Here is a 20,772-nt window from a genome sequence, read left to right as displayed (position 1 = left end):
GGCTTTGTTCAGTGACGCACATGGTGGCCACACCCCTCGACCAATAAGAGAAGGGTATTACTTGCAATTGGTTGAAAGGACCGACCCGGAAGGGTGGATGCTCCTGGCTGGAAAGAAAGGAAAGCCTGGTGGCGGGAAGTTTTCGTTGGAGCGCGTCTGAAAGCGGTGAGTAGCGGACCTGAGGCAGGGGCGTTTTGGGGTCGGAGACCGAGGAGGGAAGGATGTCCCTTAACCCCCTGGGGAGACGTTCTGGGGTAACTCCCGTTACCGCTTTGAAACAGCTAATATTCCTTTTCCTGGCTGATGGGGAGGCCGGCTCATTTCCTTCCACCAATACATTGGGGAGAAACAGGGGCCCTCGCCCTTCTAATGGAACTCTCTATCATCGCTCAGCTCTAATGGAACTCGGTCCTTTAGGGGCACGTTCCACTGCCGACCGGTCTTTTTTTATCACCAGCCTTTTCCGTGCAGGAGGCTTGGGTACCACAGCCTGTTTATTTGCAACCACTGTTTACTGGGAAACGCCACTGGGAACGCCTAAGCGTAAGGGAGGGTATTACTAAATTGCTGTTGCGTCTAAACGCAGGGGGCGAGGAGTTGGAGGATGTGTGTGTGTGATTTAGCCTCTGGTACTTGGTGTCAAGCATGCATGACTGCCTGAGACCCTGTAAAATATTTCCTGAGGATGCTTGCAAAAGTTCAGATATAGCAAGTAAAACCACTGAATCATGGAAGTAGTAATTAGTAAAAGTTCATATGTACACACCAAAAAGACAGTTTGCCAACCGGGAGCACTCAAATCGAAACATGGAATTAGGCTCAGGGCTGTATTGTTATAAAGCAGCTTGTTTAGTAAGGACTGTTTATTCTTCACACTGATTGGTTATAATATTAACATTTTCTTAAAGGATAGGGAATTGATTAGTGGTTACCTCATAGCAACCTTGGGAAACAGTTGGAGTTTTGCTTCTGATTTCCAGAGGCAGAAACAAAAAAATGCCCCAGGTCAAGTTAGTCTTTCAAAATAAGCTAAATTAAGTTTTGTTTGTATGTCTGTGCTGGTTTTGTCTGCCCAGGAAATTTTCAAGACTGGTCTCCGTTTGTTTTGGATTTTAACAGTGCCTAGGTATACTTCTGACACACATGCTATAGATAGCTCATTAATTTTTGAACATATTTTATGTTCAGATAGCTTTTGCTATTAAATCACATCCTTTGGGGAAGGAGTTTATGAGCAGTTTTTTAACAGTCTAATCAAAGGAGTCGTTTAAAATAGTGGGGCAAAATGGTTGTAGATTACATCATTTCATAAGTATAGAAAAACCCTCTGCTTTCAATCTCAGCAAACCTGAGCCTGCACTATATGCAAGGCACTGTGCTAGGCTATGTGGATACAGATGTGAAGGGACTCAATCCCTACCCCCCTGGAGAACCTTACAGTCCAGAGAAGGAGAATTATATTTCCACAAAATGGTGAAGACATATTCATATCGATAAAGAATTAGAAGTCCTTGGTTTACTCCCCTCCTTCAGTATCTTTTAGTGGTGTGGCCCTTCCAAACTTCTTAGCAAGGTAAAGAAGACCCTACTTATTTTTCCAGCCTAGTGGTGACTACAGAATTCTACATGAGGAAGGGCATAAGGTCAGCAGTTTGAGTAAGGGTAGGGTGATGCTGAAGCTTTGGAGAACGTTCTAAGTTAGTTTTGGAAAATATTGGTTTTCCATATCAGAGTTGGGGGAGGTGTTCCTGGAGATTATGGACAATCTAAATAAAGTTCCTACCCTCCAACCTGACCTCCTTCCACTTGCTCGTGTGTACTCTTAAGTTTTAGTCATTCAGAAATATTTTGAGTTCCTTAATACAAACCAGGCTTTTTCCCCACTTCTGACCTTTTCATGTTCTCTCCCTCTGAAATCTCACCCCTTTGTAGAATACCAGTTCCTCTTTTAAGATTGAGTCTAAATTGTAACCCTTTAAAGCAAATATTCAGTAAAATGTTAAATTATTAATTTGAATATTATGTTGATGGATTTTGCTTCATCTGGGATATTTGAATCTATCCAACTTGTTATTTGTAAAATAGCTTCCACCATCCCAATTTTAGAGACAGGGAAAGGGGCTGAGATGAACAAGTTGTTTAGGTTTGCTAAGATCACACAGTAATTTAGTGGTAAAGCTGTTTAACCTCAAAGCTTTGCTCTTTTTTTGTGACATCGCTTTGTGTCTGGTGGATATTTGTTCAGTGTTCTTGACGTCATACTTGTTGTTATATGTTTATGTGACTTTGGACACTTCTCTGAAATCTAGAGAATTTTTCATAAAAATGTAGAGTTGGAAGAAGCATGTAGTCCTTATTGAAAGGTCACTGCAGTATATAGTTTACTTTCTAACATTTTTTGTGCTTAGTAATGACATTATCATTGAGCATTATCAACAGTACTGTTTTTAAAAAGTTGTTGCTCTGATTTTTCTTTCACTTTTAGAAAGAAACTTGGCTCTCCAATTCAACTTTAGAATGGCATCCATTTCAGGTTAGTGGAGATGATTACATTTTGTAGTTCATTCTCTTCTCTTTCTAATTGCATGTTTTTCTCTGTACCTTCCCCTCAATTTTGCTGTGAACCTTAAACTGCTCTAAAAAAGTCTTAATAGAAATTAATAAAAAATAAATTTTAAAAATACTTGTTTTAAAAATTTTGATTATAGAAGTGATGTTTTTTCAGATTTTTTTTCATTGTGGGAAAATGTACTTAATGAAATTTACCATTTTAACTGCTTGTTAGCATACAGTTCAGTGGCATTACGTGCATGGTATTACGTGCATTTGCACTGTTGTGCAGTCATCACCATTATCCACCTCCAGAACTTTTTCATCCCTCCAAACTGAAACTCGGTACCAGTTAAACCCAGTCCTCCCTTCCCTGCAGCCCCTGGTAACACTATTCTGCTTTCTGTCTCTGTGAATTTGACAATTCTAGGTACCTAATTTAAGTGGAATCATACAATATTTGTCCTTTTGTGTCTGGCTTGTTTCACTTAAGCATGTCTTTGAGGTTCATCTGTTTTGTAACATGTATCTTTTTAAGGCTGAATCATAGTCCATTGTATGTATATACCACCTTCTCTTTATCCATTTGTCTGTCAGTGGACATTGGGTTATTTCACTTTTTGGCTTTTGTGAATAATGCTGCTACAAACATTGTGTACAAGTATCCATTTGAGCCCCTGCTTCCAGTTTTGGGGGGTATATACCTACAAGTGGAATTGCTGGTTAACATGGTGTTTCTATGTTTAATTATTTTAGGAACTACTGTACTGTTTTCCATCGTGACTATCCCATTTTACGTTCCCAAAAAGCAATACATAAGATTTCCAAGAAATGATATGTTTCTTGATAGCATTTGGGAACTTATCAAGTAGACAATATAAATCATTTATAATCTCACTAGTCAGGTTAATACTGTAACAGTTAGATGTATTGTTTTTCAACAAAATTTTTAACGTTTTGTACATAATGTTTGGTAATGTGATTTTTAAAAACAATGTAGATATAGAGTATAGACATATTGTTAAGTAAATTCTATGTTGTAAATATTCTATTTTTAATACTGTTCTGTATTTTATTGTTTTGAAGTGACATTAAACAATTAACACTTTTGGTGTTGGTGTTGAACTTTCAGTCTGTCTCCATTTTTAAAATGTAAAAAAGGTTGCATTGAACATCTTTGAATCAAAAGCTTTGTGTGCGTCTCTGATTATTTCCTTAAGATAAGTTCCTGTAAGTGGAGCTATTTGAAACGTTTTTAAAGTATAAAAGAAAAACTTCCATTTGACCTTTTCCAGGCAGCTACTTTTGGTATTTTGGTATATTTCCATCCATTGCTTGTTTTTATAAACTTGGCTAGATTCTGTTGTGCTTATTAGTGAGGTCTTGCTGACTATTCAGTAAAGAAGTGGATGGCAGGAGTGAGGAACTTATTCTGTGGTATTTTCCTGTCCTTTGTAGGATATAGTGAATATGGCCTTTGCTACATACTAGCACTAACAGTAGGGTAAAAAGATTAGGTTCTTTTCAAACTTTAAAGAAATGGTTTCCCTAAGTATGGCATCCTCCCATCCACCCCTAAAAACTACAATTTATTTAAATATAAATATGAAAAAAATAGTGACATAGATTTTGGCTTTGTCTCATGACTCATTCTCACAGCTTAAGGGTTAATAATAAATAGTAACAATTTAAGTTATATTAAATGCTAATCCAAATGTTCTTTACTAAGAGACAAAGGTGAGGGTTTCAGAGATGTTACGGAACCTTGCCTCAGTTGGGTATAGTTATTTTTGGAATGCATAAATGAGTTATTCTACTTAACAAGACTTTAAGCTTTCTCAGTAGGCTATGCTTTTAAAATAACTGAGTAATGACATAGATAAATTTTATTTAAGAGGAGATGCTTACTTTGAATCATTGCCTTTACAATATTGTGCCCCTTTCAAATAATCCACCTCTTCTATTGTTCTACCCACTTGTCGAACTATATTTGAAATGCCTCTGAAGTTGCCTTCAGGCAGTTTATTGATTTGGATTTGAAGGCTTCCCTTGTGGCAAATCACTTTCCTTTCGTTGTTGATTTCAGTATGGGATATTGCTAGAAAATGTGCTGTTTCTGAAGACTGATACCACCCTTGCATCAGCTGTAAGCTTAGGAACTCTGGAGTGTGATCCCTGCTCAATACTATGTGCTCCTGAGATATATTATAGTAATAAGCCCTCTTTGTTACGGATTATTGAAATCTTTCACTTTTCAATCTCATCTCCAATAATACAAGTCATGTGTTGTCCGTGCTGGCAATAGAGGTGACATAATTTTGAACAAAAACATTAAAAGACCCTGATTTATTACAACTAGCTCTATTCTCTTATACTCTTAGTCAATCAGGACTTTATCTAAGGTACGATGATACTGACTTTGTAGCGTAGTTTGACATTAACATCTCTGTTATATAGGATTTGATCAGGAAGCAGAGCCACTATGAGAGATATAAGGGACTAACTGTAGGGATTCTACTTGGTGTGAATATGGGAAGTGGTTAAGCTCTTTCTTTCTGTCTGTTGCCTGCGTGTCTGGAGCTGGGCCCAAAGTTGGAGGAGCCAGCAGTTAGGAAGAGAAGATGCATATGCAGTGGGGAATGCCCAAACAAACTGCTCCCCATGAAGATGAATCTTACCGGAACCTAGATCAGTCTCTTATTGCCTCAAAGCCTCCAGTGTAGGTGATGCAGGACCTGTCAAAATGCTCACGTCCTTCCCCGTGGAGTTGCATATGACCTGGCTGAGTGTTCAGAGAAGCCAAGGGAGGAGAACCAACAGGATCTAGAGGAGCTGCAGGCCCTGCTGTCTCCCTAAGGATATCTAGCAGCAGCTGGAATCATGGACCCAGTTGCTGCCCCATGCCAGTGAGGTCACCAGGCCTGACCTTGCACTGACTTTCTTAAATATGGAAAATATGGCGACGGCTTCACTTCCACCTTCTAAATCTCTGGCTCCCCAACATGATACAGCTGTCCCTGGTCCAACCAAATATACACTGATCCTCTCCTCCGAAGAGGACAGGAATTCTTTTTCTTCATCTTTGCGTGACGCTCATTCCTCTTCTTGCTGAATCACATCCTTCTTGATAATCTTCTAACTTAAATCCTGAGATACGAGGTTAGAGACTATTAACACTTTTTATTTTAGAATTTAGGGGAACGTGAGCAGGAACATCAATCAAGCCATCCACCCATCCATCAACCGACCGACCAACCAACCAGCAACAAGAAAAACCCAAATTTGGCTTATATAGGAATGTCAAAATAAGGGAGAAATGCTTATAGCTATTGCAGTTCTTGGTTCTCACCTGATCGTGTGGTCATAGCTATTATTTTATAACTGCCTTTTCAACTTCTCATTCCATATCCTTTTGTTCTCAGCAAGCACCTCACCTGGTCATGGGGCCTTGCCTGGTGGGATATGCCTTAGCAGTTTGCTTGTAATGAGTTTTTGTAGTTTTCCATTAACTCTAATCAGAGGACATGGGAATACCAAAAGACAGCCTAGAGGATCCCCTCCATTCCAGACACACTTCTTTCCTCTGCAGTGTCATAGCAATCCAGTTCCCTTGAATGGTCAGGATCACTCCCCCCAGCCAGTCCAGTAACCCCCTTCTTTGCCTGTTGATTTCCAGTTGTGAGGAATGCAAACTGGCCAAGTGATAGTCAACTCCAGTTAAATGGAACCGTTGCTTTTCCTCCTGGTAGAAGAGTTCTTCCTCGCTAACTGAGACCTCTAGACCAGCAGAGTCCAAAGTTTCAGGGATGGGAAGCAAACATTTCACTAGTGGCAGTGGGAAGAGCTATTCACTGTTTGGATAGGTAAGCACACTTATCTGCCTTCCACTTGGTCTTTCCTACCATAATAGTCCTTACTCTTGGGTCAGGAGACCTACGTGTGAACTCAGCCAGTTGCTGAATATACCTGTTCTAATTATGCCTGCTGGAACTGGGGAAGTAACCACAGAGTAGGTTGGAGGACCTCCTAACCCACTGTATGATGCACCCAAGCAAAACTGCATTGATCGTCGGCTTTGCTTGTCCAGTCCCTACTCTGACTGGTGGATCTAGTTCTCCAGGAATTATCAGTTTAGAGTTGATGTCTGGTAATTTCTAAGAAGTTATTTTCCTTTTCCCAGTACACAATTACCTTGATAAGTTTCTCTGGAGAAGGATAGTGGAAAGATTTACCACATAAATTTTTAGCTGTGTAGGAGAGTCCTTTTTCAAAGGGCCCCAACTTCCACTTTATACAAGGGACTCTAGGTCTATAAACTGGCCATTTCTGGGAACTGGTTGAAGGACTATGTCTCCGTTGTGGTGATTCAAATCAGGCTTGTGTTTACCAGAATCAGGCCTTTGTATTCTGCCTGTACAGATCAAGTCGTCTGTTTCCATTTCAGGCATCACGATCAGCTAGCTACTGCCGAAGATCTCTGTGGATCAGACTGTTGTACTCTATTGCCGGGTATGGCAGCCACATCTACGTTTCCTCTGGTCGTGAACTGAATTCCCAGCATTTAGCCCCCATGTCTTAGAATCCATCATTCTCGTTGATTCAGGTAGTCTAGTTCAAAAGCAGTACTTCCCATGGTCATTCCTGGCTTACAGAGAAGAGCCACTCCAGCCCTCCCAACTTTCTGATATTCATCTTTGGGACTAGCTAAGTAAATTATTAGAGCCACTCCTGGCCACTATATTTAGCACACTAAATCTAGAATTAATTTCTTTCTTTTTTTTTTTTTAATTTTGTTGTTGGACTATGTCCTGTCTTTTTAAAAAATAATTCTATTTATTTATTTTTGGCTGCGTTGGGTCTTCATTGCTGCCTGGGCTTTCTCTAGTTGTGGCGAGCAGGGTCTACTCTTCATTGTGGTACGCGGGCTTCTCATTGCTGTGGCTTCTAGCTCTAGGCGTGCGGGCTTCAGTAATTGTGGCACACGGGCTCAGTAGTTGTGGCTTGCGGGCTCTAGAGCACAGGCTCAGTAGTTGTGTAGCACGGGCTTAGTTGCTCTGTGGCCTGTGGGATCTTCCTGGACCAGGTCTCAAACCCGTGTCCTCTGCATTGGAAGGCGGATTCTTAACCACTGCACCAACAGGGAAGTCCCTAAATCCAGAATTTCTTACTGAGTCCACACCAGTAAATTTGGCTTCATTCAATATTGTATGCTGTCCACCTTGATTTAGTAGCCTTAGGACCTGTTCCCACGTATACTCTCTAGTTTCTGGTGATGGATATTGGCAAATGCAACTCTTTTGGTGTGTGTCATGTTTTCTCACAGTTCACAGTTTTATACCTCATCCTCTGGGGCCTCGTGGGTCTTGTAGCACTGGAAGGTGGTGGGGGCGGATCCTTCGAGTGATTAACGTGCTCTTGCAGGGCATCTACCTCAGGAAAGACCGTAACAGGCAGGAGGAGGCTGTTTCAGAAAGGGGGGGGGGCAAAAAAGACTTGGCAGAATTAGTGGCTCAAGGTCCCCTGCTTCGTTGGAATCTGCCCATATGTTCCCATCCCGATTTCAGGGTCCTTCCAAATCAATGTGCTAACTTTAACAGAAGAGTCCCTGCGAGGTTGGGAATTCAGTTTGTATCATAATTCAGCCACCTGCAGAATTTAAACTTGTTTGTATTCAGTAATCTCTGGAGATAAGGGTTTTGTTTAGGACAGTCATAGAAACTTTGAGGTCCCTTTATGGACACCCTGCATTTCTCTCATCAAGTGCTCCAGCATACTCACAAGCAACCAACCAACCCCATTATTCTTACAAAAATGTTCTGTGACAGCAAACACTTGGTCACCCAGAGCATTGCCTTCTCTAGGTACTTAATTACTGGTATCTATAGATGATAATTTAACTTTGTCTACTGCATGCTGTGGAATACCATTATCGCTTCTACTACTGCAAAGAGGGGTCATTAATACCCTTAAATCTAATCAGATCAGAGACTCAATTCCAGGTGGCCCAGAAGCGATTCAGAGAACCCATTAAGGTTCTGTTCCTCTGGGACAACATTTGGCATTGGTCAGGTTCCATCAGAGAAGCTGAATCATTATGAGTGATATAAGGGATTTATGCCAGGGATTAGTCTCTACATGATCATGGGAACTGGTGAAGAAGTCCGTTGCTGGTCTGGAAGTCACAAGAGCCAGCAGCAGGGTCAGGAGGATGGATGTGGCATGTGGGAGGATAAGGAAGAGCTGAAACGCACTAGGACCAAGTGGAACCTGTGTGTCATTGGGACTCATGTGATGTGTCACTGTCCCCAAGGCTCTGACCTCCAGGACGCTGGTGCCCTGCGGAAGAGCTGGTGCACTTGCCGCAGAAAGTTGCATTTGAACCCAGCCAAGGATTCAAAGAAGCTGAAGAAGCTGTGGGTAAACCTGCCCCTGCTTCTGCCCCCTGTCAGCAAGGTGAGCCAGCGGATCAGCGACAACGGGAGTGAGCTGCAGCAACACCTGACCTTATGCCAGCCTCCTGACTGTAAACCTGGCTGCTGTTTCATTCCTACAGATTTCCCTGGTGGCCAGCCCTAACCAAGAATCATGCAGGCAGTTGGTAGAATACAAAGCCACTGGAGCATCCTATTTTAAATCATAACTGTAAGATTTCATCTCATGAAAAGGCATTAAGACTGGACACTGTTTGGGAATTCCCTGGCGGTCCGGTGGTTAGGCCTCTGTGCTTTCACTGCCGAGGGCCATGCAGCATGGCCAAGAAAAAAAACAAACAAAAAAAACAAAACAAAAACTGGACACTGATTAATGCAGGCAGATGTTTTAGAAAACACCAATCTATAAAATTTTTCTAGCTTCCAGTGATGTGATATCAAAAGAAATCTCACTTTGACTTTAATATTTGGACTGATTAGAGTCATATGTTAAGGCTTCTTTATAAGTTAGCATGCTGGCCTTGTAATGCCAATTCCAGTAGCATGCTTGATTTCTCTCTTTACTGTTACATCATTGTAGTTATAATCACCGACTCCTTGCAATGTCACAGTATGAACCCAAATATGAATGTTTTTGTAAAATGATAGCTAAGTAGTTAGGGTATGACTTTTAAATAATTTCCTCTTGCTTCAAAGTCTGGTCACTTTACTGAAATGATTTAGGAGATGGTTGGACCACTGCCCTACAACATAATAAAAAAAATTATTATTGATGAAATGCTTAACTGTGTGCCAGGTACTGTGTTAAGAACTTTCAATATGCTATCTCATTTAATTTGTTATAGCAGTTCTATGAAAGCTAGGTATTAATATTATCCCCATTTTACAGATAGGGAAATTGAGGCTCAGTTAAGTATAAGGTACTTAGCCTGAGGTCACTCAGCCAGTAAGAGGAAGACCTAAGATTTAACTCGGGTCTGTGTGGCTCCAAAACACATGCTCTTAACCACTCTGCTATATTACGATCAGTATATAATTTTGATGGTGAGGAATACGTAAAAATCAATAATAAGGAAACCTAAAGTTGTGATTAACTCTGTCTGGTCATTATATCTTTTTTCCTCCCTCGTAGCTCTAAGTGAGGAACTGGATTCTATAACCAGTGAGCTACATGTGGTAGACATTCAAATTCAAGAACTTCTGGAAAGGCAACAGGAACTTATTCAGAAAAAAAATGTCCTAACAAAGAGACTAAAGCAGTGTTTAGAGAATTCTGATGCTGGCGAGAGCAGCGAATGTGATTCGTCACCTGCCTCTTGGAATAAAGAAGGTTTGCTCTTTTTTTGTTGTTTTTCTTTTTATCTTTGCCAGTTTTGTTTCTTCTCAGTTCTATGAACTGGAATTAAATCATTGTGCCTGGGTCAGTGCTTTCTAGTAGCTTAAGAGTTGAAACTAGCCATTCCTTAAGTGGCAGGGGAACTTGGAAGCAGACCATTCTTTACCCATGTTCTTTTTAAATGAAGCCTTTATTATTCACAAAGTATTATTTTGTCCAAATATGGTTTTAGCAACATTAATCGGGCTTGGAAAAATAAGATATTTATTTAACTCAGTTTTCTAGGTTTTAACTAGAAAAAATTAAACAATTGAGAAAAAAATTCAAACTCGTTGAAGGGCAGTGCATTCTCCTGCCCTAGTGAACAAACCTTTCTTGTTTCAGGGTCTTGCCAAGCATCTTGTTTATCATTAATTGTGGAATACTATAACTCTTGAAAGAATTGAATGCTTTTGTGGGCCTTTTTTTCCAGTGTCCATTTTTAAACAAGATATTTACACCCAAAATTTCAGGTAATCGTTAACTTTGTTCATGATAGTTGAGTTTTCTATGATGCTATGAATTTCCTGACGGACATGCAGACTGTTTTTCAAATACCTGACCAAACACCTTTCTCCTCTGTAAGTTATTTATCACCGGCAAATGTTGTCATTTTTTTCTGATGTACTTTTTCTTATGATATATCATTAAGTATGATTTTGCTTAGCATCGTGAATTAAACAGATCTCAAAATTATTATTATAAAAGTTAAATTGTCCATAGTATTAAAAGTCTTATATATTGATCTGATTCTTCTCTATTATAAAAACAGCCATTCACATTTGTGTCTCATTCATAATACTGAATAGTTCTAATCTATCTGGTTTGTTTTTCTCTTTCTAGATTTTCCATGGTCTGGTAAAGTTAAAGATGTTCTGCAAAATGTCTTTAAACTGCAGAAGTTCAGGTCACTTCAGCTGGAAACGATTAATGTAACAATGTCTGGAAAGGAGGTATTTCTCGTTATGCCTACAGGTGGGGGAAAGAGCTTATGCTACCAGTTACCAGCGTTATGTTCAGATGGTGGGTATTAATCAACATTAATTTAACGTGAAGAAACATTATTTCTCTGAATATATCTTTAAGTCTTTAAAAAAAATGTCTAGCCCTATATTTGCCAAAATCAAGTGCATTTTTGTTTGATTTATCTCTCCACTAATACACATTTAAAGGATTCACCTAGAGAGGGAATGTTAAAGACTGAGAGTAGGGCTTCCCTGGTGGCACAGTGGTTGAGAGTCCGCCTGCCGATGCAGGGGACACGGGTTCGTGCCCCGGTCCAGGAAGATCCCACATGCCGCGGAGCGGCTGGGCCCGTGAGCCATGGCCTCTGAGCCTGTGTGTCCGGAGCCTGTGCTCCACAACGGGAGAGGGCACAACAGTGAGAGGCCCGCGTACCGCAAAAAAAAAAAAAAAAAAAGACTGAGAGTAATTCATTCTTTTATCTGGTTCCTGAAACATCATTAAAGAACATGTTGTAGGAGAAAAAGCCCTAGAAAAGGAGTCAGTAGGCCTGGAGTCGAGCCCCAGGTCTTTGTGGAGTGTCTGCTGTGGTGTTAGGCCCTGGAGATACTGGAGTCAGCAGATGTACGTGGTCCTCGTTTTCACAGAGCTCAGTGGCCAGCAGTGCTTCCTCAAACTTTAACGTGCATAAAAATCAGCTGGTAATCTGATCAACATGCAGATTCTAGTTTAGTGTGAGACCCAAGAGCTTGCATTTGTGACAGGCTCTCAGATGACACTGATGCTGCTGTTTGGGGACTACCAGGGGTATAGAGCAGGGTCAGCAGACTTTTCCTCGAAGAACCAGTCAGTAAATGGGAGAGGCTCTGCGGTCCGTGAGGTCTGTGCCGACTGCTCAGCTGCCAGTGTAGCAGGAAAGCAGCCACAGATGATAGGTAAAGGGATGGCTGTGGCTGTTTTCCAGGAAAACCTTATTTACAAAAACAAGCAACCGGCCCTTAGTTTGTTGACCCCTGGTCTAGAGAATACAGCTTAATTGCAAGCAATTGCTTTAAGGGTTTTGTGATAAAGGTTTTAATAGGGAATTAAGTCAGTGCAAAGATCTGGTCTAGGGGCTGTTAGGGAAGGCGTGAGGAAGTGGCTTTTTTTTTATTTTAATATTTTTTTAATTGAAGTATAGTTGATTTACAGTGTTGTGTTTCAGGTGTACAGCAAAGTGATTCAATTATACATATATATGTATATATATTTTTTCAGATTCCTTTCCCTTATAGGTTACTACAAAATATTCAGTAGAGTTTCCTGTGCTCTACAGCAGGTCCCTGTTGGTTATCTGTTTTATATATAGTAGTGTGTATATGTTAATCCCAAACTCCTGATTTATCCCTCCCTTACCCTTTCCCCTTTGGTAACTATAAGTTTGTTTTCTGTGTCTATGGGTCTGTTTCTGTTTTGTAAATAAGTTCATTTGTATCTCTTTTTTTTTTTTTTTTAAGATTCCACATATGAGTGATATATGATATTTGTCTTTCTCTGTCTGGCTAACTTCACTTAGTGTGATAATCTCTAGGTCCATACATGTTGCTGCAAATGGCATTATTTCATTCTTTTTTATGGCCGAGTAATATTCCATAGTGTGTTTGTGTGTGTGTGTGTGTGTGTGTGTGCGCGCACACCTAAAAGTGAGAGAACATGCATGGTGTGGGGTATTCAATAACCTGGAATCATTTTAGTGTGGCAGGCAGTGAAGGCCAAGACATGTGGAAAGAATCTTTAAAGATATTTTTAAAACTTTTCCTTAGATGAGTGGAAAGCTATTGAAGGGTCTTAAACAGGTAAGAGACTTGTCAGATTTGTGGTTTAGAAGGATAATTCCAGCAGATGGAGGAATTCCAGAAATATTTAGGAGGTAGGTTCAGTAGGACTTGGTATTCATTGGATACAGGACTAGGAGAAGAGATAGTCTAGCTGCCCAGATTTGAGGCTGGGACAGATGGTGAAGTTGTTCACTGAAACAGGGTACATTGGAGAAAGAACTTATTTGGGAATGGAGAGGGAAGGTGATGAATTTAATGTGGGGCCTGTTGAATTTATGATGCCTGCAAGATATCCAGGTAGTATTGTCCTCTGAGTAGGAGGATGTTTGAGTGGAAAGCTTGGGTTCGAGAGACCTGAGGTTGCTGGGTTGGAGGCTGTTAGTATGCAGATGGCTATTGAAGTGAATTATATCATCCAGAACAGCGTGAGAAGAGAAGGGCGCCCAGAACAGAAACCAGAACACCAAGAGTTTAGGGACAGACAGAGACAGAGGGCCTTACAGAGAAGCAAAGTGTAGGAGGGTAGTCAGGAGAGTATGGGGTTATCAGAAGCCTGGAGAAGGGAGTATTTCAAGCAGGGAGTAGTTAATAGTGATGACTGTTGGCAAAAGGTCAAATAAAATAAGGACATGGAAGTTCCAGTGGACTTAGTGACAAGGGACTCAAATATGACCTTGGCTAGAGCAGCTTCAGTAAAATGGTTGGGTGGAAACCAAAGAGCAATTGTTTGGGAGTGAGTAGGAGTGAGGAAGTGGAACCAGTGAAAGGGACACTCCTGGGAAAGAATTGCTATGCAGGGAAAAAGACAGGGGGCCCTGAATTAGGTGTTCAGGGTTTCTTCAAATTTGAGAGAGACTTGACCGTGTTTAAATGTAATGAGGGACTTCCCTGGTGGTCCAGTGGTTAAGACTCCGCACTTCCACTGCAGGGGGCGCGCGTTTGATCTGCGGTCGGGGAACTAAGATCCTACATGCCATATAGGGTGGCCAAAAAATAAAATAAAGTAAGATAAAATAAGATAAGATGATAAGATAAAATAAAATACTAATGAGAAGGTGCCAGTAATGAGGGAGAAAGTGAAAATACAGGAGAGAGGACTAATTGAGAGGGTAAATCCTTGATGCGGCCATAATCTTGAGCATAGTTTTTAAACTGGTCTGCTTTCTGCCCTCGGTGCTTTTTAGGGACAAACTACAGAAACATAAGAACTTAGGATTTTAACAATGTAGAATAGCTTTTGTAGCTGCTGCAAACAATTTCAGTTCTCAGAGAAAGGGGATATATTACGGTAACTTGAGTCAGTCAATAAAACCGTTCACTGATTTCTGATCCGACTAAATTAATCTGGTGCAGTAAGTGAATGGATACTTATGTAACCATCATTCTAGATGATACAAGTTGCTATGTTTTCTTTGGAAAGCTAACTGGATAGTATTTGACTTGAGTTATATCATTTTACTGAGATTACCAATACCAAATGTTAAAAATGATAGTAAATTCCAAATGATAACATCTATCTATATTTCTATAAGACTGATATGGTGAGAGATGTCTGTTTATCTTATATCTGCTTATTTGGCTTATTGTTTATTCGTATCTACCTCCTTTATTAATGAGGGTAAGAAATAGGTGGTATATTGCTAAGGCTGCATTGAAAATCAGTCCGAATTGATGGGCAGGGCCGGAAGTTACAGTAAAGAAGGTAAACTCATTCTGGTGGTTATATAAAATTTAAAGTAGATTTCTTTCTCTTTTAGGTTTTACACTCGTGATTTGCCCATTGATCTCCCTTATGGAAGACCAATTAATGGTTTTGAAACAATTAGAAATTTCAGCTACCATGTTAAATGCTTCTAGTTCTAAGGTATGCATGTGTGGCTTTTATTGTATTTTATTTTTAATTTACACTCGTCATTGAAATAGGAACCTTAGATTCAATTGAGTTGCTTATAAAATTAAAAAACTGATAACTGTTTACATTGGAGTCGAAAATTACTGCTCATAGGTCAGTCAGTTCTAGCCCACTGCCTATTGTGTGTGGTCCGTGAATTAAGATTACTTTTTATATTTTTAATTGGTTAAAAAAAATCAAAAGAAGAATAGTATGTTGTGAAGTGTGAAAGTTACATGAAATTCAGATTTCAGTGGCCATAAATAATGTTCTGTTGGAACAGAATCACGCTGGTTCTTTTATGTGTAGTCTGTGACTGTTTTCCCGCTGTAACGGCGGAGTTGAGTAGCTGTGATATGGACCACAACACCTAATATTTTCTATCTGGCACTTTACAGGAAATATTTGCTGACTGTTTTATAGTGTCCATTCTAAAATAGTGAGCAAGAATTTCTTATTATGCAATATAATTAAATAGAAAAAATGAATTAGTAACAAGGTACCCAACCCCTGTGGAATTTCTTCTGTTTGGGAATGGACTCTCTTACCTTTATCTGTAGAATAAAGCATTTCCAAGGTGTTTGTTTTTTAAAAAGCATATTATTGAAAATTTTAAAAATATACAAAAGTAGAGAGAATAGTATAAAAACTGCCATGTATTGTTAAGTACCTTTAACAGTTATCAGCATATGACCAATTTTTTTCGTCTATATATCCCCTATTTCCCCTCCTGCCCACCCTTGGTTTATTTATTTGAGATAAGTCCCAGACATCATATCATTTCAATTGTAGCTTCTTCTTCAGTGTGTATCTCTAACATTTTAAAAAGGTAACTGCAATGCTATTAACACATCTAAAAAATTTAGTATTAGTTCTTTAAAACCATCATATAAAAAGATTCAGATTTCTGTCTCATCAAATGTTGTTATTTTTTTTAATCATGATCCAGATAAGGTTCATAAATTATGTTGTATTGGTTGATATATCCATAGGTTTCCCTTATTTCTTGTTTGTTTCCCACGCAAATTATTGTTTAGGTTGTTTTTTTGGTTTGTTTTTTGTCCTATACTTTCCTATATTTTGTCTCTTCCTGACTGTATTCTTGTGATGTTGTTTCACTTGTTTCTTTTAGTTAGCTCTAAAAGCTTGACTGTATTTGGGCTTTCTTTTCTTTTCTTTTTTTTGGCAAGAGTATACTTTCCCCTGGTATCACTCAGGAGGTATATAAAACCCAGTTATATTTTTGTGACATTAGCTTGATCAGTGGGTTCAGCTTATGTCTGCTTGCTCTATAATTATCAAGTTCTCTATCACCTTTTCATGTAATGGTTTTTAGCAGCCACTGATGATTATTGCCTATCCTAGAGCATTATTTAATTAGGGGGTTACAAGATGGTGATTTCTAATTCTCACTTTTTCTTACATTAGCTAGACTTTTTCTGTAAAAAAGAACTTTTTCCTTAGTAACTCTTTGCAGATTGAAAGTTCTTTCCCTTTCTTTACCAATTTTCAGAAAGAGTTGGTTTTCCAGCATTCTCCGAAGGTGGTCAATAAGTTCTTTTTTTTTTTCCCCCAAGTATCATTGTAAATTTACGGATTTTTAACATGTTTGATGTCTTTTGATCCATAGTTATTATTCTTTTTTTATGGTGAAATAGTCCCATCTTTGAGTAGTGAGAGTCTTATCTAAGGTGGCTCCTAAATCTAGCTCATAGCTTTTGAGTCTTTGCTTTCTTTTATAACATATTCTGTGCTCATTTTGTATATTTCCTCCCAGCCCTAAAGTCATCTATGTCTTCAGGAAGCCCTGGTTCTCCTAGTCTTTCCCATATAATTTTGTTTTATTTAAACTCTTGTGTCATTATAACTGCTTTCTCATTCACCAAAATGAATCTGTGGAGAACACTGCCTTCTCATATTGCACTTCTTTAAAACTGAAAAAGAGAGTAATGATAATGCAAAGTACAGTTGACCTTTAAACAACGTGAGGGTTGGGGGCCCCTAACTGTACACACAGTCAGAAATCTGTGGGTGACTTGTAGTCAGCTCTCCTCATTTCAGGGATTCAACCAACTGCAGATCGCAGTACTGTAGTATTTACTATTGAAAAAAATCTGCATATAAATGGACCCATGCAATTCAAATTTGAGTTATTCCAGGGTCCACTGTAGTTAGAAAGGTGTGATAATTACAAATTCAGGCCATGTCACTACTGCTTGAAGAGTTGCTGAGGAAATAGCCTTATGTTTGCTCCTCTAATATTTCTGGGACATTTAGGACCAGCTGAAATATTTAATACACTTTGGCCATTTCTTAACAAAACTAGGAATATCTCGAGTTAACAAACTGCTTTTCTGGGATGATTGAAAGTATTTTGACTTTCTATCACATTCACCACTTCTTTTGGTCCTAATTAGGTTAGAGGGAGAAAATACAACATCCACTGTTCTAAATATTATAGAAAATAACAACAACATTAAGAACCTAATAGCTGTTAGTTCTTAAGATTTATTCTTATTACATATGTCAGCGGTCCCTGACCTTTTTGGCACCAGGGACCAGTTTTTTGGAAGACAGTTTTTCCACGGATGGGGGTTGGGGGTGGTGGTGGTTTCAGGATGACTCAAGTGCATTACATTTATTGTGCACTTTATTTCTATTATTATTACATTGTAATATATAATGAACTAATTATACAGCTCACCATAGTGCTGACAGGAGGTGAGCTCAGGCAGTGACGTGAGCGACGGGGAGCGGCTGTAAATACAGATGAAGCTTTGCTCACTCGCCGCTCATCTGCTGTGCAGCCCGGTTCCTAACAGGCCACGGACAGGCAGTGTTCTGTGGCCCGGGGGTTGGGGACCCCGATATATATAATATATAAATATATGTATTTCATATTATAAAAATTTAATGAATAAGATACTTCATAAAACCTAAATAGATTATGAGTAGATTTGATAACATCATTAAAATAGCTAGTTCACACATGCATGAAATGATTTCAAATATAATGTTAAAAATTAATAAAACCCACCTTTATCACCATACCTATCGCATGGAGCTTACATTTTGGCATTTATTGTGAAAAATTTAGCATTATGCCTTTATGGAGTAAATGCTTATTGGAGTGTCTTCACATTCATTTTTTTGTTCTCTTTTTTGTCAAATGAGATTATTCTTTTATCAGCAGTCTGGATGTAAGTAAGTAACTGAAATGCTGTTTGCACAGCTGCCATGAAGTTTAGTACTGGGACGTTACTTTGATTTTAATGAAGTAAACATCTGTTGCTAAAAGAGCCCCAAGGCTGTTGCTTCTGAGTAATGAATGTCTTCATTTACCACTGAGTATTGCAGTCTGCTAGCTTAGCTCTGCTATCATTGTGTCTGTGTTTCCTTTCAATAGGAGCATGTGAAATGGGTTCATGCTGAAATGGTAAATAAAAACTCCAAGCTAAAGCTAATTTATGTGACTCCAGAGAAAATTGCAAAAAGCAAAATGTTTATGTCAAGACTAGAAAAAGCCTATGAAGCAAGGAGATTTACCCGAATTGCTGTAGACGAAGTTCATTGCTGTAGTCAATGGGGACATGATTTCAGACCTGGTATGTATGTTGTATCTAGAAAACCCCTTGATGCTAGGGACTCTTTTCTTACTCAGCTTTACATGATGGAAATCCCTGCTTCCATTAAAATTATCTTCTTAGGTAGTTATTACTCATTTTTTCTTGCCTTAATATAAGGGGAGTCAAGAGGCAGAATCTTTGATCTCTTTACCCCTCACCCCCATGGTAGTGTTTATTAGTCTAATTGCCTTTATCTTTTGAAATGTGTGCTTATTAGCAAATATTATACCTTGCCATCTTTAGCCATAAAGGCTTACTGACCTCCAGATTCTCCTTCACATCTGTTGAGGAATTTGCATCTGCTTCAGATTTGTCTCTTTTAGTCATCATTCTGGGTGTCTTTAGCACCCACTTCAGGATCTACACCCAACTAACTCCTCAGTGTTATAGTTCTGTGGTATATTTTAGTAACCTTATTCTTTGCTTCTCCAACAGAATCCTACAGTCATAGCCTGAATCAGATTACTCAGACATGTTCTGTGCAAAAAAATCTGAAAATTAATTAAATTGTTTGGGTTTTTTTGCTATTGAGTTGTATGAGCTTTTTATATATTTTGTTATTAACTAACCTCTTATCAGGTATATGATTTGCAAATATTTTCTCCCATTCCATAGGTTGCCTTTCATTATGTTAATGGTTTCCTTTACTATACAGAAGCTTTTTAATTTGAGGCAACCCCACTTGTTTTTTTGTGTGTGAGTTTTTTTGCTTTTGTTGCTATTGCTTTTGGCCTCAGATTCAAAAAATCATTGCCAAGACTGATGTCAAGGAGCTTATCTCATATGTTTTCATCTAGGAGTTTTATGGTTCCAGATACTACGTTTGAGTCTTTAATTCATCTTGAGTTGACTTTTGTATGTGGTGTAAGATAAGGGTCCACTTTTATTCTTTTGCATGTGGCTGTCCAGTGTTCCCAACACCATTTATTGAAGAAACTATCATTTCCCCATTATATGTTCCTGGCTCCTTTGTAGTAACTTTATTGACTGTATATGCGTGGGTTTATTTCTGGGCTCTCTATTCTGTCCCGTTACTTTAGCTGTAGCTTTTATTTGTATGTTCTTATACTTTTATTACTGTAGCTTTGAAACATAGTTTGAAATCAGGAAGCGTAATACCTCTGGCTTTGTTCTTTCTCAGGATTGCTTTGGCTATTTGGGGACTTTGTGGTCCATACAAACTTCAGGGTGGTTTTTCCTATTTCTGTGAAAAACACCATTGGACTTTTGATAGGAGTTGCACTGAATCTGTAGATTGCGCTGGGTCATTTGGACATTTAAACAATATTAATTTTTCCAGTTCATGAGCACAGAATATCTTTCCATTTGTTTGTGTCTTCTTCAGTTTCATTCATCAGTGTCTTTTAGTTTTCAGTGTATAGATATTTCACCTTCTTGGTTAAATTTATTCCTGGGGATTTTATTCTTTTTTGATCTAGTTTAATTTCTCTTTCTGATAGTTGTTATTAGTGTATAGAAACACAACTGATTTTTGTATTTTGATTTTGTATCCTGCAACTTCGCTGAATTTGTTTATAAGTTCTACAGGTTCTCGGTGGAGTCTTTAGGGTTTTCTATGTATAATATTATGTCATCAGCAAATAGTGAGTTTTACTTCTTTCATTCTGATTTGGATGCCTTCTATTTTGTTTTCTTACCTAATTATTGACTAGGACTTCCAATCTATGTTGAATAAAAGTGGTGAGAAGGAGGCATCCTTGTCTTGTTCCTGACCTTAGAGGAATAGTTTTCAGCTTTTCACCATTGAGTATGATGTTAGCTGTGGGCTTGTCACATATGGCCTTTATTATGGTGAGATTTGTCCCCTCTAAATTGAGAGTTTTTATCATGAATGCATGTTGAATTTTGCTTTTTCTGCATCTACTGAGATGATCATGTGATTTTTAGCTTTCATTTTGTTACTGTGGTATATATCACATTGATTGATTTGCAGATATTGAACCATCCTTGCAATCCTGGAATAAATCTCACTTCATCATGGTGTATGATCCTTTTAATGTATTGCTGAATTTAGTTTGTTAATATTTTGTTGAGGATTTTTGTATCTATGTTTGTCATGGATATTGGCCCATAACTTTTCTTGTAGTGTTCTTTCCTG

At 38.8% G+C, this 20,772-nt stretch overlaps 1 protein-coding gene across 1 annotated transcript in view; it reads left to right on the top strand.

Moving 5' to 3' along the window:
* Positions 1–144: 144 nt before the first annotated feature.
* Positions 145–20,772, top strand: part of RECQL (RecQ like helicase) — a gene marked incomplete at its 3' end in the record, with an annotated part of 32,982 nt that continues 12,354 nt past the window's right edge. The window contains exons 1-6 of the mRNA XM_082849847.1: positions 145–165; positions 2,486–2,533; positions 10,114–10,311; positions 11,200–11,379; positions 14,894–15,000; positions 18,434–18,632. Coding sequence (XP_082705973.1) covers positions 2,518–2,533; positions 10,114–10,311; positions 11,200–11,379; positions 14,894–15,000; positions 18,434–18,632 — 700 coding nt within the window. The 5' untranslated portion in view covers positions 145–165; positions 2,486–2,517. The remainder of the gene's footprint in view (positions 166–2,485; positions 2,534–10,113; positions 10,312–11,199; positions 11,380–14,893; positions 15,001–18,433; positions 18,633–20,772) is intronic.

Source organism: Leucopleurus acutus (genome assembly GCF_964270905.1).
Source record: "Leucopleurus acutus genome assembly, chromosome: 11".
Lineage (NCBI taxonomy): Eukaryota > Metazoa > Chordata > Mammalia > Artiodactyla > Delphinidae > Leucopleurus > Leucopleurus acutus.
Note: the sequence above shows the minus strand (reverse complement) of the source record. Positions and strands in the feature narration are given on the sequence as shown.